This window comes from Panthera leo, chromosome E2 (genome assembly GCF_018350215.1).
Source record: "Panthera leo isolate Ple1 chromosome E2, P.leo_Ple1_pat1.1, whole genome shotgun sequence".
In the NCBI taxonomy this organism is placed as follows: domain Eukaryota; kingdom Metazoa; phylum Chordata; class Mammalia; order Carnivora; family Felidae; genus Panthera; species Panthera leo.
This window is the reverse complement of record NC_056693.1, coordinates 52,013,601-52,029,683: the sequence shown is the minus strand read 5'-3', so window position 1 is coordinate 52,029,683 and position 16,083 is coordinate 52,013,601. Positions and strand designations below refer to the sequence as shown.

At 47.1% G+C, this 16,083-nt stretch overlaps 1 protein-coding gene across 1 annotated transcript in view; it reads right to left on the bottom strand.

Moving 5' to 3' along the window:
• WWOX (WW domain containing oxidoreductase) overlaps positions 1-16,083 on the bottom strand; it is a 974,945-nt gene that overhangs the window by 720,269 nt on the left and 238,593 nt on the right. Inside the window, exon 6 of the mRNA XM_042919616.1 lies at positions 4,000-4,088. Within this exon, the coding sequence (XP_042775550.1) occupies positions 4,000-4,088 (89 nt within the window). The remainder of the gene's footprint in view (positions 1-3,999; positions 4,089-16,083) is intronic.

Sequence of the window (16,083 nt, the reverse complement as noted above, 5' to 3'; positions counted from 1 at the left end):
GGCGTGCTGAGCCCAGGAAAGCTGGCGTTGGCAAGTAGCCATGTCTGTCCTCTCCATGGTAGACTATGCTGTCCCTATGCAGCACTCTTGCCCCAGAATTAAAGAGGCACCGGACCAAGCTGCTAGAGTTACCTACACTTCACAAGAAACTCGGGAGACAGAAGAACAAAAGAACATGATAAATGGCACCACAGGGATGTAGTCACTGACGTAAAGAACACAGAAAACTCTAGAGGACAACCCTGTCCCTTAACCAAGTAAGTTGCATTAATTAAAAGAAGGTTTTTTTGAGGGGAAACCTATAAAGTGCATTCACTTAGTTTGAACAAACAACTGATCTAAACAAACCGAAAGAGAGAGAATAGGGTCGCCTGGGTGGCTCATTCGGTTGAGTGTTCGACTTCAGCTCAGGTCATGATCTCTCGGTTCACCCACCAGCCCTGTGTCAGGCTCTGTGCTGACAGCTCAGAGCCTGGAGCCCCCTTTGCATTCTGTGTCTCCCTCTCTTTCTGCCCCACCCCGGCTCATGCTCTATCTCTTTCTCTCAAAAACAAGTAAGACATTTTAAAAACACTTTTTTAAAAAAAAAAGAAAGAAAATAAAAATGTTTCTTGGTTTTAATGTTTTTAAGCTGCTAGCTTTTGGAGCAACTTCTTACTCAGATACATCCCAGTACAGGAATCCGTACTAAAAGGTGGGACTGAGTGAGGCATGAGACATAGCAAGAAGGAGAGCTGTGGATTCCGACACACTTGGGCTCACACTGCAGACCCACCATTGGCTGCAGCTGGAAACCTGATCTAACCTCTCTGTGAAAGGCTGGAGCCTTTCCATTCGTAAACTACAGACAAAGGTGACTAATGCCTAGGGTTGTAGTAAAGAGAGAATACACGTGTAGGTGCTTAGCACCTTGCCTTGCGCAGAATAATCAACAAGCCGACTAGCAGCTATGATTGTATATAATCATCAGCAGCGCTCATTCTAAGAGTGCCTCCCACCACCATCTCCACCCCTCACCCCTGCAAAGAAGCAGATCTCCGCAGAGATCCCGGAGGAGGCTGAATCCACATCTCCTGGTCGAAGGCAGAGGGAGGGCGGACCCGCAGGACGACGGACCGCATCTTTCACCAGCGTTTCGGCTGAGCATCTGTTTCCAGCTTTCTCTGCGTTGGGTTGCACAATACACTACCTCTCCCGGGGCGGGGAAACTCGCGTGAGCTGGAGCAGGATCCGGGGGGAATTCGCACGGGAGCAAGGAGCCTGACCGTGCTGCTGGTGTGCCCAAGCGCCTGAAAACGTTACGGTAGATGGGGGTGTCCAACGGAATTGCGACGGGAGGGTTTTTTTCTCTCCTCGGTCCAACGGCGCCAAGAGGAGGCTGGTTCTGAACCGGCAGCCTTTCTTTCACTTGTCATTATGTTTTACACACAAGGAGATTTTAATGTCTGAAGATGGGCGGTGATGAGAAGGGGGAGGCTACACGTGTTTTTTGGCAGCCTAGTCACCAGTACTTAAATTCACTTCTGACAGCGCTCGGAATCTAAAGCCCTGTAAGTACCAAGCTGTCATCTGCCTTTCCAGGAGAGACTTCGCCCTGGCGGTGTTTCAAAAGTAAAATCACTCACTTTTTTATGCATATTTTCGCCACCACAATATTGCTCTAAGCCGTGTGAAAGACTGCATCTCGAGAGACGTATAAAAAGAGGTTTGCGGTACCGGGTTTTGCTAAAAAGGAAAATCGCCTTCGTTTCTGAACCCAGAAGGACAAAAATTCAGCCATTTGCCAAAATCTGGGATTAGCACAAAAGAGGTGCATCTGAGGGCGGGGGGACTACAAAAGGCAGCTGAACGTGAGGATGTCTGAACTACTTTAACTGACGGTCCTGCTAGGACTTGGACGGCGGTCCCATTATGTAACAGCTGGCGTGCCTCAGCACCGCTCGCATCCAACGAGGAAGCCGAGGGAGGCAGCCTGTGCGAGCTCTGCCAGAGCCTCTCCGTGTCAGGGACAGCGTGACAGTCAGAGGCGGACGGAAGTCCCACGGCTGCACCTGACCCGCCAAGTGACCCTGCGAGAGCCACTCCCCGCCTCTGATCTCAGTTTCCACCGCAAGTCAAGCAGAAGACAGGACCTCGCGGTGGGTGAGGGGAGGCCCGGAGTGACCTCTGCAGGGGCCCTCCGCCCCCCCTGCTTCCCAGCCGTGGGCGCCCCGTAACCAGCCTTTCCCGTCCAGTCGTGCTCCCCTCATCCGTGTAACAGACTAGGAGCCAGCGGTCAGGGAGAAAATGCACAGGAAGGGTTCTTGGCACGTGGCCCACAACGCACGCTGGACAAATGAGTGACTACTGCTCGCTGTTGCTGCTATGACTACTGCTATCCTTGCAAACAACCACAGAAGTAACAGGTTGAGGAGTTAGCCATTCAGCAACGAAACTGCTTGCTGGCACCTGAGGTTTACAGCTCATCTGAGGTGAAGTGGGCTTCTTGCAGCCCCCGCTGCCTTCCCAGAGCCCAGAAGAGGGGCCGGGGCCCTGGAGGCACTCACTCAATGTGTGTTAAGTGAACAAGCAAGTGGAGACATGAGTGGAGGAGGTAGACACGAGCAATCGTCTTAAAAGGGACTGGGGCACACCGGACCTGACGTCCTCCGGAAAACACCAGCGAGGGCCAGCAGCCAGCAACTGCCAAACAGGGCACAGAACAGGCACGGCAGACTCAACTGGCAGACTCAGCCAGGTCCGCGGGCTCGGTGGGGACGTTACCCAGCCGTTCTGTGAGCGCGGGGCCTGCATTTACGGGGATGGAGCCACTCCGCCACCAACTCCGACTCTGTGTGTCAACCTCAAGGACTCAGGCCACTTGCCAGCTCCCGAAAGGGCTTGGGAGAACAGACTTCCTGGCAGTGTGAAAGAGCAGAGGGAGAAACTGAGGCAGACTCAACAGGGGCTGGCCACGGGCCAGCACCTTTGGAATATCTGCTTTTAAATGCCTCCGCCTACATCCGTCATCTGCTTGGAGAACTAGAAAACCACTGACTGCTTCCCACCAGAGCCTAACCCAGAGACAACGGGTCATTTGTCAGCCTTCTCCAAATTTGGCCATTCTGGGGCCACTTCTGGAACTATCTTATCCTTGGCACTATGTAAACTGTCATTAACTTAATCCTCGGGTCCAAATCCATGCACTAAAAAAAATAAATAAATAAATGCAGTTATTTTTTTTAATGAAATTTAAACCACTGTGTCAAACGACGAACCACTACTGGTGGCCCTTCATGTGAGGGAACCATAAAAATAAACCCTTGGGGACAAAATAGCGTAATTAAAACTGAGCTAGCCTCCATTGCTTTCCCCGGCTCCGGGTCTGAGGGCCGCTGTCTCTCTGATAGAAAGGGAGGCTGGCATGTGGCGGCATGAATGCTCGCCAGCCCTGAGCCAAGGCTTCCTCCTTCGGGCGTGTGGAAAGACTATAAACAAGAAGGAGAGGAGGAGCAAGCTTCTCACGACATGAGTCCGTGTGTCTGAGCCACGTTCGCACGCCACGTAAGCTCACTGCGCACGTGGATACGGTGGAACCTTCTCACGCCCTCGATTCTCGGCCCCCTTGCGGTACTGGGTAACTGAGGCTACTCGTTCCCGGATGCAATTAAAACACACTTTTCCTCAATTCTGAGACGCACTGCCAAAATGTCTGTAATCGGGACGCATCCTACAATCGGCTAGCTTTTATTAGCCACTTTAACTAGCGCTTCAACAGTGTCTTTCCATTTTTATTGGGGGGAGCTGTTATTAAACTGAAGGCACATCTCATAATGAGGGTGACTCAAGAAGTCAAGAAAATATGGGACACCCTAACGGGGCCAATATAAATGAGCCTGCCGTCTGGATGCCAAGACAACACAACAGCCTTGTGCTTGCATTCTCCCAATTGTGTTCATCTGATAAAGACATTACAATAGCAAGATATTATGATCTATAACCCTCCACTGAAACACTCACACATTCTTGGCCTTGAACGCTTGAGCAAAATGCTGCACGCTACGGAGCAGAGCGAGGTCCAGGGTCATTGCTTCTACCTTGGCTTTGTGCTGGAATGAGAGAAAATAAAAAGAAATGATAAATAACAGCAAGTTTAGTTCATGGTATCAAGTTACAGTAAATGTGTTATGGAACATGTCGGAATTCCCCTGTTTAATATTAGACGCCCAGAGAGAATATAAATCATCGGAATGAATGGAAGAACAGGGCTTTTACTGCCAAGTTTGGGAGGATGTGAGGCTGGGAATCCGCTAAAACCACAGGCTGGGGATTGTGCTGTTTCACTCAGCGCACAGAAGACGCTCCAAAGGGTCTTCAGGCTCACACATCTCCTCTCCATCTGTGTCCTAAAAAAAAAAAAAACTATGAAAATAGGGGAACGCCAGGACAAAGCCTGGCTCGTGCAAGAATTCAGTAGATGACATTTTAATCTCAAAAGCTGCCATTGGGGCTCTGGAATGATTCCATCGAGCCTGCATCAGAAACTAAAGACGATTCATTTCTAGAAAATACAAAAGCAGGCAAAACTCATTTATTCCAGTGGACCCTGAGTGACCCAGGTCCCGAAGAGCCCTCTGGTTTAGCAACCCAGAAAACTACAGCTGGGTGGGCGCACGCAGATAGTAAGTGGCTGCTGTCTCTCCAGGGCGGACTCTGCACGGGGCGTTTACTTGCATCATCTCGTTTCTTCCCTGGAACAACCGAGTGGGTTACACTCTCCCTGTTTTACATGTGGCCCCTTGTAAGAGATCACAGAGCTCACAAAGGTGGGAGGCGAGGGTTCACCACAGTCTGACGCCGAAGCCCTCGTTCCCTCTTTGCCGGAGACTAGAAGGCCTGGAGCCTCAGGATTTGAGGCAATCGTGCTCCACTGGACAGCATCCTAACACATTTCTGGAAAGCTCAGGGTTGCCTCTCAGCCTTCCCCAGTGTTTATGGGGCACTCCCTACTTGTGAGTCTGGCTGGGCTGCAGCGTATGAGATTAAATATAATCACCTCTTTTTTCATAGTTTATTTATTTTTGAGAGAGAGAGACGGGGGGGAAAGAGAGAGAATCCCAAGCAGGCTCCACACCGTCACATGGATCCCGACGTGGGGCTCGAACTTGCGAACCGTGAGATAATGACCTGAGTCACAACCAAGAGTCAGATGTTTAACTGGCTGTGCCACCCAGGCGCCCCTAAATACTATCACTTGTTAGACCTATCTCCTCCAAAGGATGCACAGCCAAGAATGTAGGGGCCACCTGCTCGTTCAGGTCAGGAAAGTCCCAGGACACAAACGGTGAGCCTGGGAGTTCTGGTCTAGACTACGCTGCTAGCGACAGTGAGGCGAGTAGCGTAACAAGCTACTTCCGATGCTATGAATGGGGACGCGATGGCACAGTGGAGAACGTCCTCCACCTCAGCCGTCTTATCAGGGAGAGACACCATCTGTGCTGAGGTGCTTAGCGTATCTGTGCCCATTGATCTTGGCCGCCTAAGTCCTGGGCTGTAACCCAGCCTCGAACAATAAGCATCAGGCACGAGAAGCCGGGAGGCCAACTGACTTGGGGCCATTTAATACTCCTGAGGGTCAGTTTCCTCGTTTGTAAAAGGTGAACATTAACTACCTTCTCACCGACTTGGGAGAAGAAGTATAAAGCACCTAACATCCAGCTTGGAAGACAGAAGGGATTTAATCAACTTTATGAGAAGGAGAGAAGACGTCTGCCGTGCCAAATTCCTTCCCTGACGCGAGTCCGCGACAAACGGTGGTGCGGGTGCACTCCAGAGCAGCGTGGTGGATGAAATGACGCTCACGAAGACCGCCTGGGACCAGCTGGCTGTGACATCCTGGAGGATCCGGGTCATTTGTACGCACAGAGCCCACTTTTAGGGAGAGGGGTGTACGGTGATTAAATGACGTCCCCAAACCCAAAAGCACATAGGCAGCGAAAGCAAGCTGGCCAACGTAGATGGACGTTCCTGGGACAACAGTGGCAGAGGCGCAAACATGCCGATTTGGGAAGGAGGAGGACAAGCATTTGACCTGAGCCAGGAAGAGGGAAGGTGCCAACGCGTGGGTGTTGTTAAGAGTCTCCTAAGATCACTGGGGCGCCAGAGGGGCTCAGTCGGTTGGGTGTTCGACTTGATTCAGCTCAGGTCATGGTCTCGCGTTTTGTGAGTTCGAGCCCCACATCCACCGCCCCCTCAAAAATAAATAAACATTACACAAAAAGTTTCCTAAGATTAGAGAATAGTGGGGCTGGGGGATCCACAGTGATTGAGGCCACACCCCTCGTTCTGTAGACAAGGAAAGCGCCAGTGGCACAAATGAGCGCCTATGAGTGAGGCTGTACCCTGTGGACAGCTTGGGCCTCCTGGCCAGGAGAAAAACCCAGCTCGCTTTCTGCCTGCACAGCTGGTGTGTCTGATGACTGAAGTCTCTTGGGAGAACCAAGCCTGTCAATGGCTGACTTTTATTCCCCACAGGTTCTTAGGCTTCATAGATGCTGGACCACCCAATTTGACATTAACAGTTAGCAGATACAGTGGCCTTTCACCTCATCCGAACCCCTCTGGCTGCAGCCTCACTTCACTTAGAACTTTCACTCAGAATCTTAGACGACTCCGAATGTATCACAAGAGGAAAGTCAGATATTCATTTTGTTGGGGAAGGGGTGGTGAGGAAGGACACCGTTCCTCTCAGCCAAGCCCCTTAGGGACACCCCAAGGGATGTGCAGGTGACGTATCATAAAAATGCATATAAATGTTTCCTTCATACAACAGGGGAAACATTCCCAGGTGGTGACCCCAAAGCAATATCCCAACAAAAATGATGGCTCAGCCGAGTGGGCCAGTATACCCTTCTGTGTGTGTAACTTACAACTGGTGAGTTATCTTTTGGCCCCCCCCCACCTCCACTCTAAAATAAAGTACAGAGCTGCCACTACCAATAAGAACAAAATCAGAACATACACACCCAGAGGGAACAAGGGGTCACAAGCCATCGAGTAGTTCAACAGACTAATCCACAGGCTGTGGGTTACTAGGCTCCTGGGGACAGTGATTCAAGTCCACACACTATTACTCAGGTAATTCTCCTGCCCCCGGCATCAGGTTTCCGGTTTCTGCCACTGACCCTGAGAAATGCAGACAAACTGCGGGCGATCCTGTAAGTTCAGGGAAGAGAAAACACATCTTGTAGAATTAGCGAGGGTGGATGTGTTTGTGTGGGGGGTGGGGGTGGGGGGGGTTGCTCTTCTGATTGTCCAACAAACCCAGCAACGTTATAGAAATGTTTTTCCGGGGACGTGCTCTAACGGGGAAGGCAGGGGCTGAGACACAGCAAACAGAACCCATTTCTGAGGCATCAACTGCTGATTGTCAGGTGAGACAAGAGGCTCCATCTGCCAAGGCGAGCTTTCTGCCAAGTCTGGACGTGAACCTGGGACTGGCCACAATTCACGTTCTTGGTTTAACTCGTGAACTTTCTGTTGTTGTTGTTGTTAACTTTGACTTGGAACTAGCTACGGACTCACAAGAAGCGGCAAAAATAGCACCAAGAGCGCCCACATAGCCATCTCCCAGCACCCCCAATGGGGCCGTCTTAGCCACGTCTATAGTACACGGGTACAACCAGAAAACCGACCGTGGCACGACACAGTTCATTATAGCACAGACATCACCAGGATTTCACCAGTTTGGGGATGCACTCGCTTTCTTTTATTGGGAATATCTTGGTGAATAATTCTATGACACTTGCTTCTCTGTATAGATTCATATAACAATCACCACATTCAAGACACAGAACTGTTCCACCACCACTAAGGAACTGGTGGGTTTTGTTTTTTGTTTTTTTTTTTTATTAAGAGGTGTTAAATTAGCATACGCCATCTAGAACATAAAAACCCGAGGCCTTGTTTGGCCTCAGTCTGCTCTTTGGATTGGCAAAACATGCACATATACAAAGCCCCAGCTTAAAACCCCTTTGTAGCTTAGAATGGCCAATGAAATACGGCCCAAATCCCTTAGGATGGTTCACACAAGTGGCTTTGGATCAATCAGGATGCACTTCGCTATCCTTACAGAACAGCTCCCAAGCCTCAATGTCTTTAAACAGCCGAGGATTCCCACTCGCCCATGCTTCACGCCCATCCCAGGCAGATGGGGCCTCCACCTTCGGCAACATCACTCGCTTCTACAGCGTGGGGAAGAGAATGGGACAAACTGCACACGGAACGGGTTTTAGAGACCTCTACCCAGCAGTACAGATGTCACTTCTGCTCATATTTTATTGGCAGAGCAAGTCATGTGGCTACACTTAGCTTTAGAAGGTGCAACCTTCCATGTGCCCAAGAGCACACAGAGAAATATACATATGGAAGAAATGGAAATATGGAACGAAAACCAGTAATGACTAACACACATTTAATGACTTTGCCCTCTCCAGGGTTATTTCACTTCCCACTTCCCACGTCCTACTTTCATTAATTACAGAAAAAATTCAGAAAAGACAGATGGATATGGACAAACAAAAAACAACCTCTCTAATTCCACCAACTCTAAAATGAACTGCTAGCCTTCCATAGGTCCCTCCCTTTTTCCCAGCCATCTAGATAGATAGATCCATCCATCTATCCATCCACCCAACCACCCATTCACCCGCCCAGCACTGCTTAACAGGAAGAACTTCGTATTGAGAGCTTTGAGTCTTAAAATGGTATAAAATGCCTCTCTCAACCCTTCCCCAAATCCTTACTCTTCTCTCTAATCGCACCAGTACACAATCTTCTCATTTCAGGCAGAATGAGAATGTAAATTTATTTTAAATTATGTATACAGACGCTGGTACCCATCATTTTAAAAAGAGAACCGCACAGGTGGCATCCACACATGAAGCATCAGGCAACTTCTAAGTAGCTCAGAAGCCCACCTGCTCCTGACCCCCCAGGCGCAGCCAGAAAGACGCAGTAATTAAGCAACCCACATGCTCTTCCTCCATTTCCCTGGGACCCAAGGACATTTGCTGGTGGCACAGTTCACTGACACCCTCAATAGGCCAAGTGCCCTTGGTCTATCCTTTTTGAGTTGCACAGTGGGTCTGAGTGATTCCAGAGTCTGTGAGTGCCGAGCCAAAGGGATTGTGTGCTGTTGTTATGCAAGAGTGATCTCTCGTATCATTTTATGACTATAAATTAGCCAAGTGTGACTCAGATGTGATACCGCCTGAAACCAAAGGAACCATACGGAGATCATGCGGTATTTAAACGGACAAGTGGGGAAACGTCATCCACAGCAGAGACAGCAGAGACAGCAGAGCCAGGCTGACCTGGAGCCCCAGCCCGGCGTGACCACAGCACTGGCAGTGTGACTTTGGAGCTGCTCCTTGAAATGCTCTCAGGCTCCAGTGCCTTGTTTGAAAATAGGCATTGGCCTTGTGTGATTAGAGTAAAGATGAGATACGCTGTATATATAAGGCCTGGGGCACATACACAGTAACTATTACAATCATTACTTGGAGGGCCAATGCTCAAACGTGGTACCCACTGGTTTTCAATAGTAAAGTATATTAGGGGTGCCTGGGTGGCTCAGTCAGTTGAGCGTCCAACTCTTGATTCTGGCTCAGGTCATGGTCTCACGGTTCATGAGTTCAAGCCCCGCACTGGGCTCTGTGCTGACAGTGTGGAGCCTGTGTGGGAGTCTCTCTCTCCTCCTCTCTTTTGCCCTTTCTCTGCTCATGCTTGCTCGTTCTCTCTCTCTCTCTCTCTCAAAATAAATAAATAAACTTAAAAAAATAATAAAGTACATGAGTAATTGTGGTCTCCCTTCTGTATTTCATAAAATTAATATAAGCAGCTCCGAGAGAGTTTGAATAGCAATTCTGCAATGGAGGATCATACAGGACCCCAAAACAGGAGGAAAGGGACTCACTGAATCCCCCTGAGGCCATGATAACCCAGTTTCCAAATTCAATGATTGGTGTGAACCTAAAAGGTGCTGGTGAAGGCCAGGGACTCCAGCTTTACTGCCTGGGTCTGAATTCCGGGTCTAGCGCTGACCAGATACGTGAGTTACATCTCCCATTTATGCCTCTATAAAATGGAAATCATGATAGCACCTACCTTACCAGGAAATGAGGTAATGTATGTAAAGCACTTGGAATGGTGCCCGATTACTGGACATGTATTCTATAACTGTTAGCAATGAACGCCCTTATTGTGACTGTTTTTGTTGTCATTTTCACCATTATCATCATTGCGGTCACCATGATCACTACCATCATCACCATCATTATAACCATCATCACTCCCACCACCATTGGCACCAAATCGCTTCATTCTTCACTGAAAGGACTGAATGGGACATAACAGGCCAACAAGAGGGATCTCAGAATGTTGGTCATATGAGTCCTTGACCCACAGCACCCCCATCCCTACCTATCCCCAACCCAGTGTGGGCAGTTTTCACCCACCACCATTTCATAGATGTAGAAACTGAAGTTCAGAAAGCTCTTGAGCAACTTGACCCAGATAACAGTGCCAGAAACAAGTTCACACCAAGCCATGATTTTAATCACTGTTCTATACTCCAAAATGCCCATACGACCCACCTGTCCTCTCCCCCTCAACCCTGTTACTCCCCAGAGGCCCTCAAATAAAGGCCAACACCAGGAAACCACCAAATCCGTTGGTCAACATTAACAGCAACAACATTCACAAGCATGAATCCATTCATTCATTCACTAACTCTGCCTCTAAAATAAACGTATATTTCACGGATTCCACTTCCTTTACTTCTTTTCTTCTTCCCCCCATCATTGCAACATGTAAGAGGAAAGATATCACCCATAATTTACTTACCACCAATGGAAGAACAAAAAAGGTAATAATAGCTCATGGCAATAAGCCTTTTAAAAATGTATATACATGATTCAAGTGGCCAAGCATACTTACAAAAAGAAACTTTTACTTAAAAGTCATCATTGGGGCACCTAAGTGGATCAGTCGGTTAATCGTCTGACTCTTGATCTCGGCTCAGGTCACGATCTCAGGTTTGTGAGTTTGAGCCCCGCACCAGGCTCTGCACCATGAGTGCAGAGCCTGCTTGGGATTCTGTCTCTCCTTCTCTCTGCCCTTACCTGACCTATGCTCACTCTCTCTCTTTCTCTCAAAATAAATAAACATAAAAAAATGTTTAAAACATCATTATTCATAAAGGCCTATGAATTAGCTGGGAGTATATCAACGTGTTTGCCCCACTATCTGACTTCTCCTTGCAGTGAACCCAGAGTATTTGGCATGGGAACCAAGACCCACTGGGCATTATGGAGCGTGTGCAGTGAAATCAACTAGGTATACTTCAGAATGCTCTCATCTAGTATGTGACCCTTGCTTCTTCCACTCAGCTTGACACACACACCTTTGACACAATCATAGGGAAGCAGCAGGTGAGACAGCTCTTCATTGTGTATTTGAGGACACTACTTGTGCGTTGGCCAAGAGGAGGAGTGCCCAGGACAGTTGTTGGAGGTGGAAGGATGAAGAAACCCAGATGAGCTAAGCGGGCACAGGGAGCCCAGCCTCTGGTACGCCCAGAGGGAATTCTCCCTCATCAGTGGAAACTCATCACATGCAATGGCAGATACGAGATTTACTGTTTAAGGGCAATTAACTACTGTGTATCCTAACTTGAAGATGCCGATCTGTGTGGATCTGATGGGCATGTGCCTACTACCCATTTCTTACACTCATAGAAGAGTTAATTTCTGTGTTTTCCTTAAAAAAAAAAATCTAATTTACATATATTCATTAATTATAAAAGCCAAAAAAATAAGGAGCATCTATGGTATGCCTGGCATTTATTCCTCATTTAATAGTAACGTGAAGAATCTTTTAGAGTGTATATCATTCCCCCATTTTACAGACCAGAAAACAGAGGCTGATAAAGGTTGAAAGCGGCACAGCTAGCGAGACACAGACCCAGATTTCCAACTGAGATATGGCCAGTTCCAAAGCTCACGCCCTTGCTGGAAACCACACTGCACTGCACCCCTGTCGCCAAAGTCGTCACCATGGAACACCGAGAAGCTATAGAGAAATTAACATCATCGATATATTCTTATTTGTGTCTATTTTATATCCCATTTATTTTATGCATTTAGAATTTATAAGAGAAGCCTATTGCTGGAGGAGAAAATGTAACCAAGGCAATAATCTACATTCAGAGCTTATTGCTAATGGCATCCTGCAAATTCTAATCCAATGGGCCTTAATTGCATTATGCTGATGTCTCTCACCCTTCCACTTTACATACCCTCAGTCCTGATTTTATGTTCTGAAGCCTTAAATAGGAGTTGTCACATTTACAACAGCAAGAGACACTGGTGCTGAGCATATTATTGACATGGCATTATTCACTCAACTACAATACAGACCTAACTAAACTGGTTTAATAATTCATCAATATCCTATGTGGGACTTCAGAGCACTAATCTCTCCAGTATTATTTAAGTGATGTTAATGGTGCCAAGGAACGGCAGCATCTTCCCCGGAAAAGGCGCCAGGGCACAGATACTTGTGTCTCCTTTCAGATCTGGTACCTTTCACTCAAACAACCATCATGAATACATCTGATGGGGCGTTTGCCCAATCTTGGCCAAGCCTAAACATGAAGAGGATGCACTGATAAATGCTCTATCTGATAGGGCCCCCAAGGGGAAATGAGAGTTTGAGAGTCTCCTTTATGGCTCTAAACACTGCACCGGTCTATATGCCACTGTGCATTTAACAAGAAAAATACTCTTAGACCACATTCTGCATCTCAAAATAGGAAACTGAACCAAAAACCATCGTAGGCACAGCCCGGGATTTTTTGTGAAGCCCTGAGGGACAGGGGCTGAGTTTGTCATTCCTAACCTTCAGATCAACCATCAGCATCACCCCCCCGCCCACTCCAAGGCCCTCATGAGCACCTCCTAACCCCGCCCTCCCACCTGCAAAAATACACAAACATCCCTAATAAGAAAATCATGACAACTCTTTCTTCATTATATACAGGTCAAAAACGTTGTCTGGTGTGGCTGGAACTCAATTTATAAAATAACTGTATCAATATCTATAGGTAATTGTGAGGCTGATTCAAGAAGAAATTGCACTGGGTAACAGCTTATTTAATTTGGTGTAGGAGTTACGTGCCGCGTAAAGCAAAACTATTAAAAATGCTTAGACAGTAATTGGCAATATTTTGCGCTCGGGATAAAAAATGCTTATCTTGCCAGAAACTAACAAGAGAGTGAAAATATTCGAAAACCTTCCAATTTCCCTCCGTGCGATGCGTTCACTTTGCAGCTTAAAAACAGTTTAAGGAAGGACAGCAATGGCACAGGAGTTTGGCAGTCAACATGATTGTGCATTTATGCCTTGCTGTTGAAGAAAGAGCCTTTTTTCATAGTGAATTTTTCATTCTAATGTAAGTGATGATTTACGTTAACTATAGGTAAAGCATGGTTACATTTTCCTGAAGGATTGCAGGCGAGTAAAGAGTAGTACAATAAGTTGAAGCATAAAAGCTTTCTCTGTCATAATATTTATTATAATGGCATATAAAATAGCTGAAATAAATAATAGATGACTGAAGGTAAATTCACATGATAAAGAATCCTTCAGCAGACACCATTACTTTTGACTGCTCTAGATTTCAACTGTGTAGTTGAAGACTCTTAATAAACAGACCCTATATCTTATGTAAGTACTGGAAACATCAAAGATGTGCTTAAAAGGCAACATACTGGACACGAGCTAATTTACTGTATAATTACTTTCTCAACAGGAACAGTCTATATATTTTGCATATTTAGCAGGTGTGTTCTTAATGAAACTTGTTAAGCACCGGAACCCCCTATTTGGGGGAAGCTGCCGATGAAAGAAGTATCCGTGCCCCCCACCCCGACGACTCCCAGATTCAGAAAGAGGTGCGAAGCAGAAAACAGAGATCTGGGGCCCGCTGAGTATCTGGTGGCAAGTCAAGAGTGGGGAGGTAAAGTGAACGGAAAGAGGAAAGGAAGATGCGTCTGCTCTGCTTTAGAGGCTTCTGGATTCCACATGACAGTCGCATGGAGCTGGGAGGACCTCAGATGCAGAGACGTGATCTTCCTGAGAACCACCGGCATGGGGAGATCCACACAAGGCTCGGCCGGCGTCCAGCTCAAAGGGTCCCAACTAGGGGCATCCCCCCCGCCCCCCACCAAGGGACATCTGCCAAGGTCTGGAGAATTTCTGGTTGCCTCAGCTCGTTGGAGGGGCATACCCGCATCTAACGGGGAGAGGCTGGGGATACCACTACACATCCTACGATGCACAGGTCGCCCCTGACAAGTGGCCCCAGATGTCACCAGTGCCAGCTTGCAGGTGTGAGCTTGGTGCGAGAAGCTCTGATTAACTCTAAGTGTTCTTCGGCTATTTAAATGTATCACGGGTTTTGTAAAAATAAAACGGGCTCCCTGATGAAAGTATAAATAACGCACAAGTGGATAACGTATACAGTGAAAACGTCTCCCAAATCCCGTCGCCGCAAGATAAACACAGAGACAGCCTGATGCACATCCTTCCCGAATAGAATTTCTACACGTGAATACTAGGTGCAGCGAAGTTTCCCTACAAACATAGCATTGAGGCTCATGCATTATCTTACAATCTTGTTTTTCCCAACTAACACAAAAATGGATAGATCTTTTATTTTTTTATTATTTTTTTATATTTATTTATTTTTGAGAGAGACAGAGACAGAGTGCTATCAGCAGAGGGGCAGAGAGAGAGGGAGACACAGAATCTGAAACAGGCTCCAGGCTCTGAGCTGTCAGCACAGAGCCTGACATGGGGCTTGAACTCCACAACAACAAGATCATGACCTGAGCAGAAGTCAGATGCTCAACCGACAGAACCACCTAGGCGCCCCATTTTTTTTAATGTTTATTTATTTTTGAGACAGAGAGAGAGAGAGAGAGAGAGAGAGAGAGAGAGAGAGAGAACGTGAGTGGGGGAGGAGCAAAGAGAGAGGAAGACGCAGAATCCAAAGCAGGCTCCAGGCTCTGAGCTATCAGCACAGAGTCCAACGCAGGGCTCTTAACCTCATTTAACCAACTGAGCCACCCAGGCTCCCCTGGATATATCTTAATAGAGCTCTGGTCCCAACTTATGCCAACCAGTACGTTTAGGCCATTGTAGGGGGTGCTCAATCATTTATTAAAAGCCAATCCCCTTAGGAGGACTCAGCCCTCCACATCCTTCACTGGCTTTATGAACTTATTACTTAAATTCTCAGTGTCTAATGTTCCCTGTTGGTAAAAATGGAAATTATAGAAGACCCTCCTCATTCAGGATTGCTGTATGGATACAGTGAGACCATACCCATGGAAAGCATCTTAAGCGGATGCTCTGGAAATGTTACCCATTGTTCTTGTTGTAATGAGTATTATTTTAGGTCCTTTCTGGGGTTTTTTTGTCACTAAAAGCAATGCTGTAATACCTATACTTTGCAACATGTGAATGGTTTCTGTAGGATAAATTCCTCAAAGTAGACTTGTGAGGGGCGCCTGGGTGGCTCAGTCAGTTAAACATCCGACTTCGGCTCAGGTCATGATCTCACGGTTCGTGATTTCAAGCCCCGCATCGGGCTCTGTGCTGATGACTCCGAGCCTGGAGCCTGTTTCAGATTCTGTATCTCCCTCTCTCTCTGACCCTCCCCCGTTCATGCTCTGTCTCTCTCTGTCTCAAAAATAAATAAACGTTAAAAAAAATTAAAAAAAAAAGTAGACTTGTGAGATCCAGAGATGCCCACATTTTATTTTAATTTGGGTAGACATGGCTGGGTGTCCTCCAGAAAGGTTACAGCAATTTCCATTCCCAAGAACATTGCAGGAGACTATGAAAGAAAATCCAAACAACCAATAATTCACACTGACATTTATAGTAAATTAAAATGCAAAGTTTTATATCTCTATTTCAAATACCTGGTACGCAGCAAATGACAAAGAGTAGGTTTTTGAGACAGGCTTTAACTGA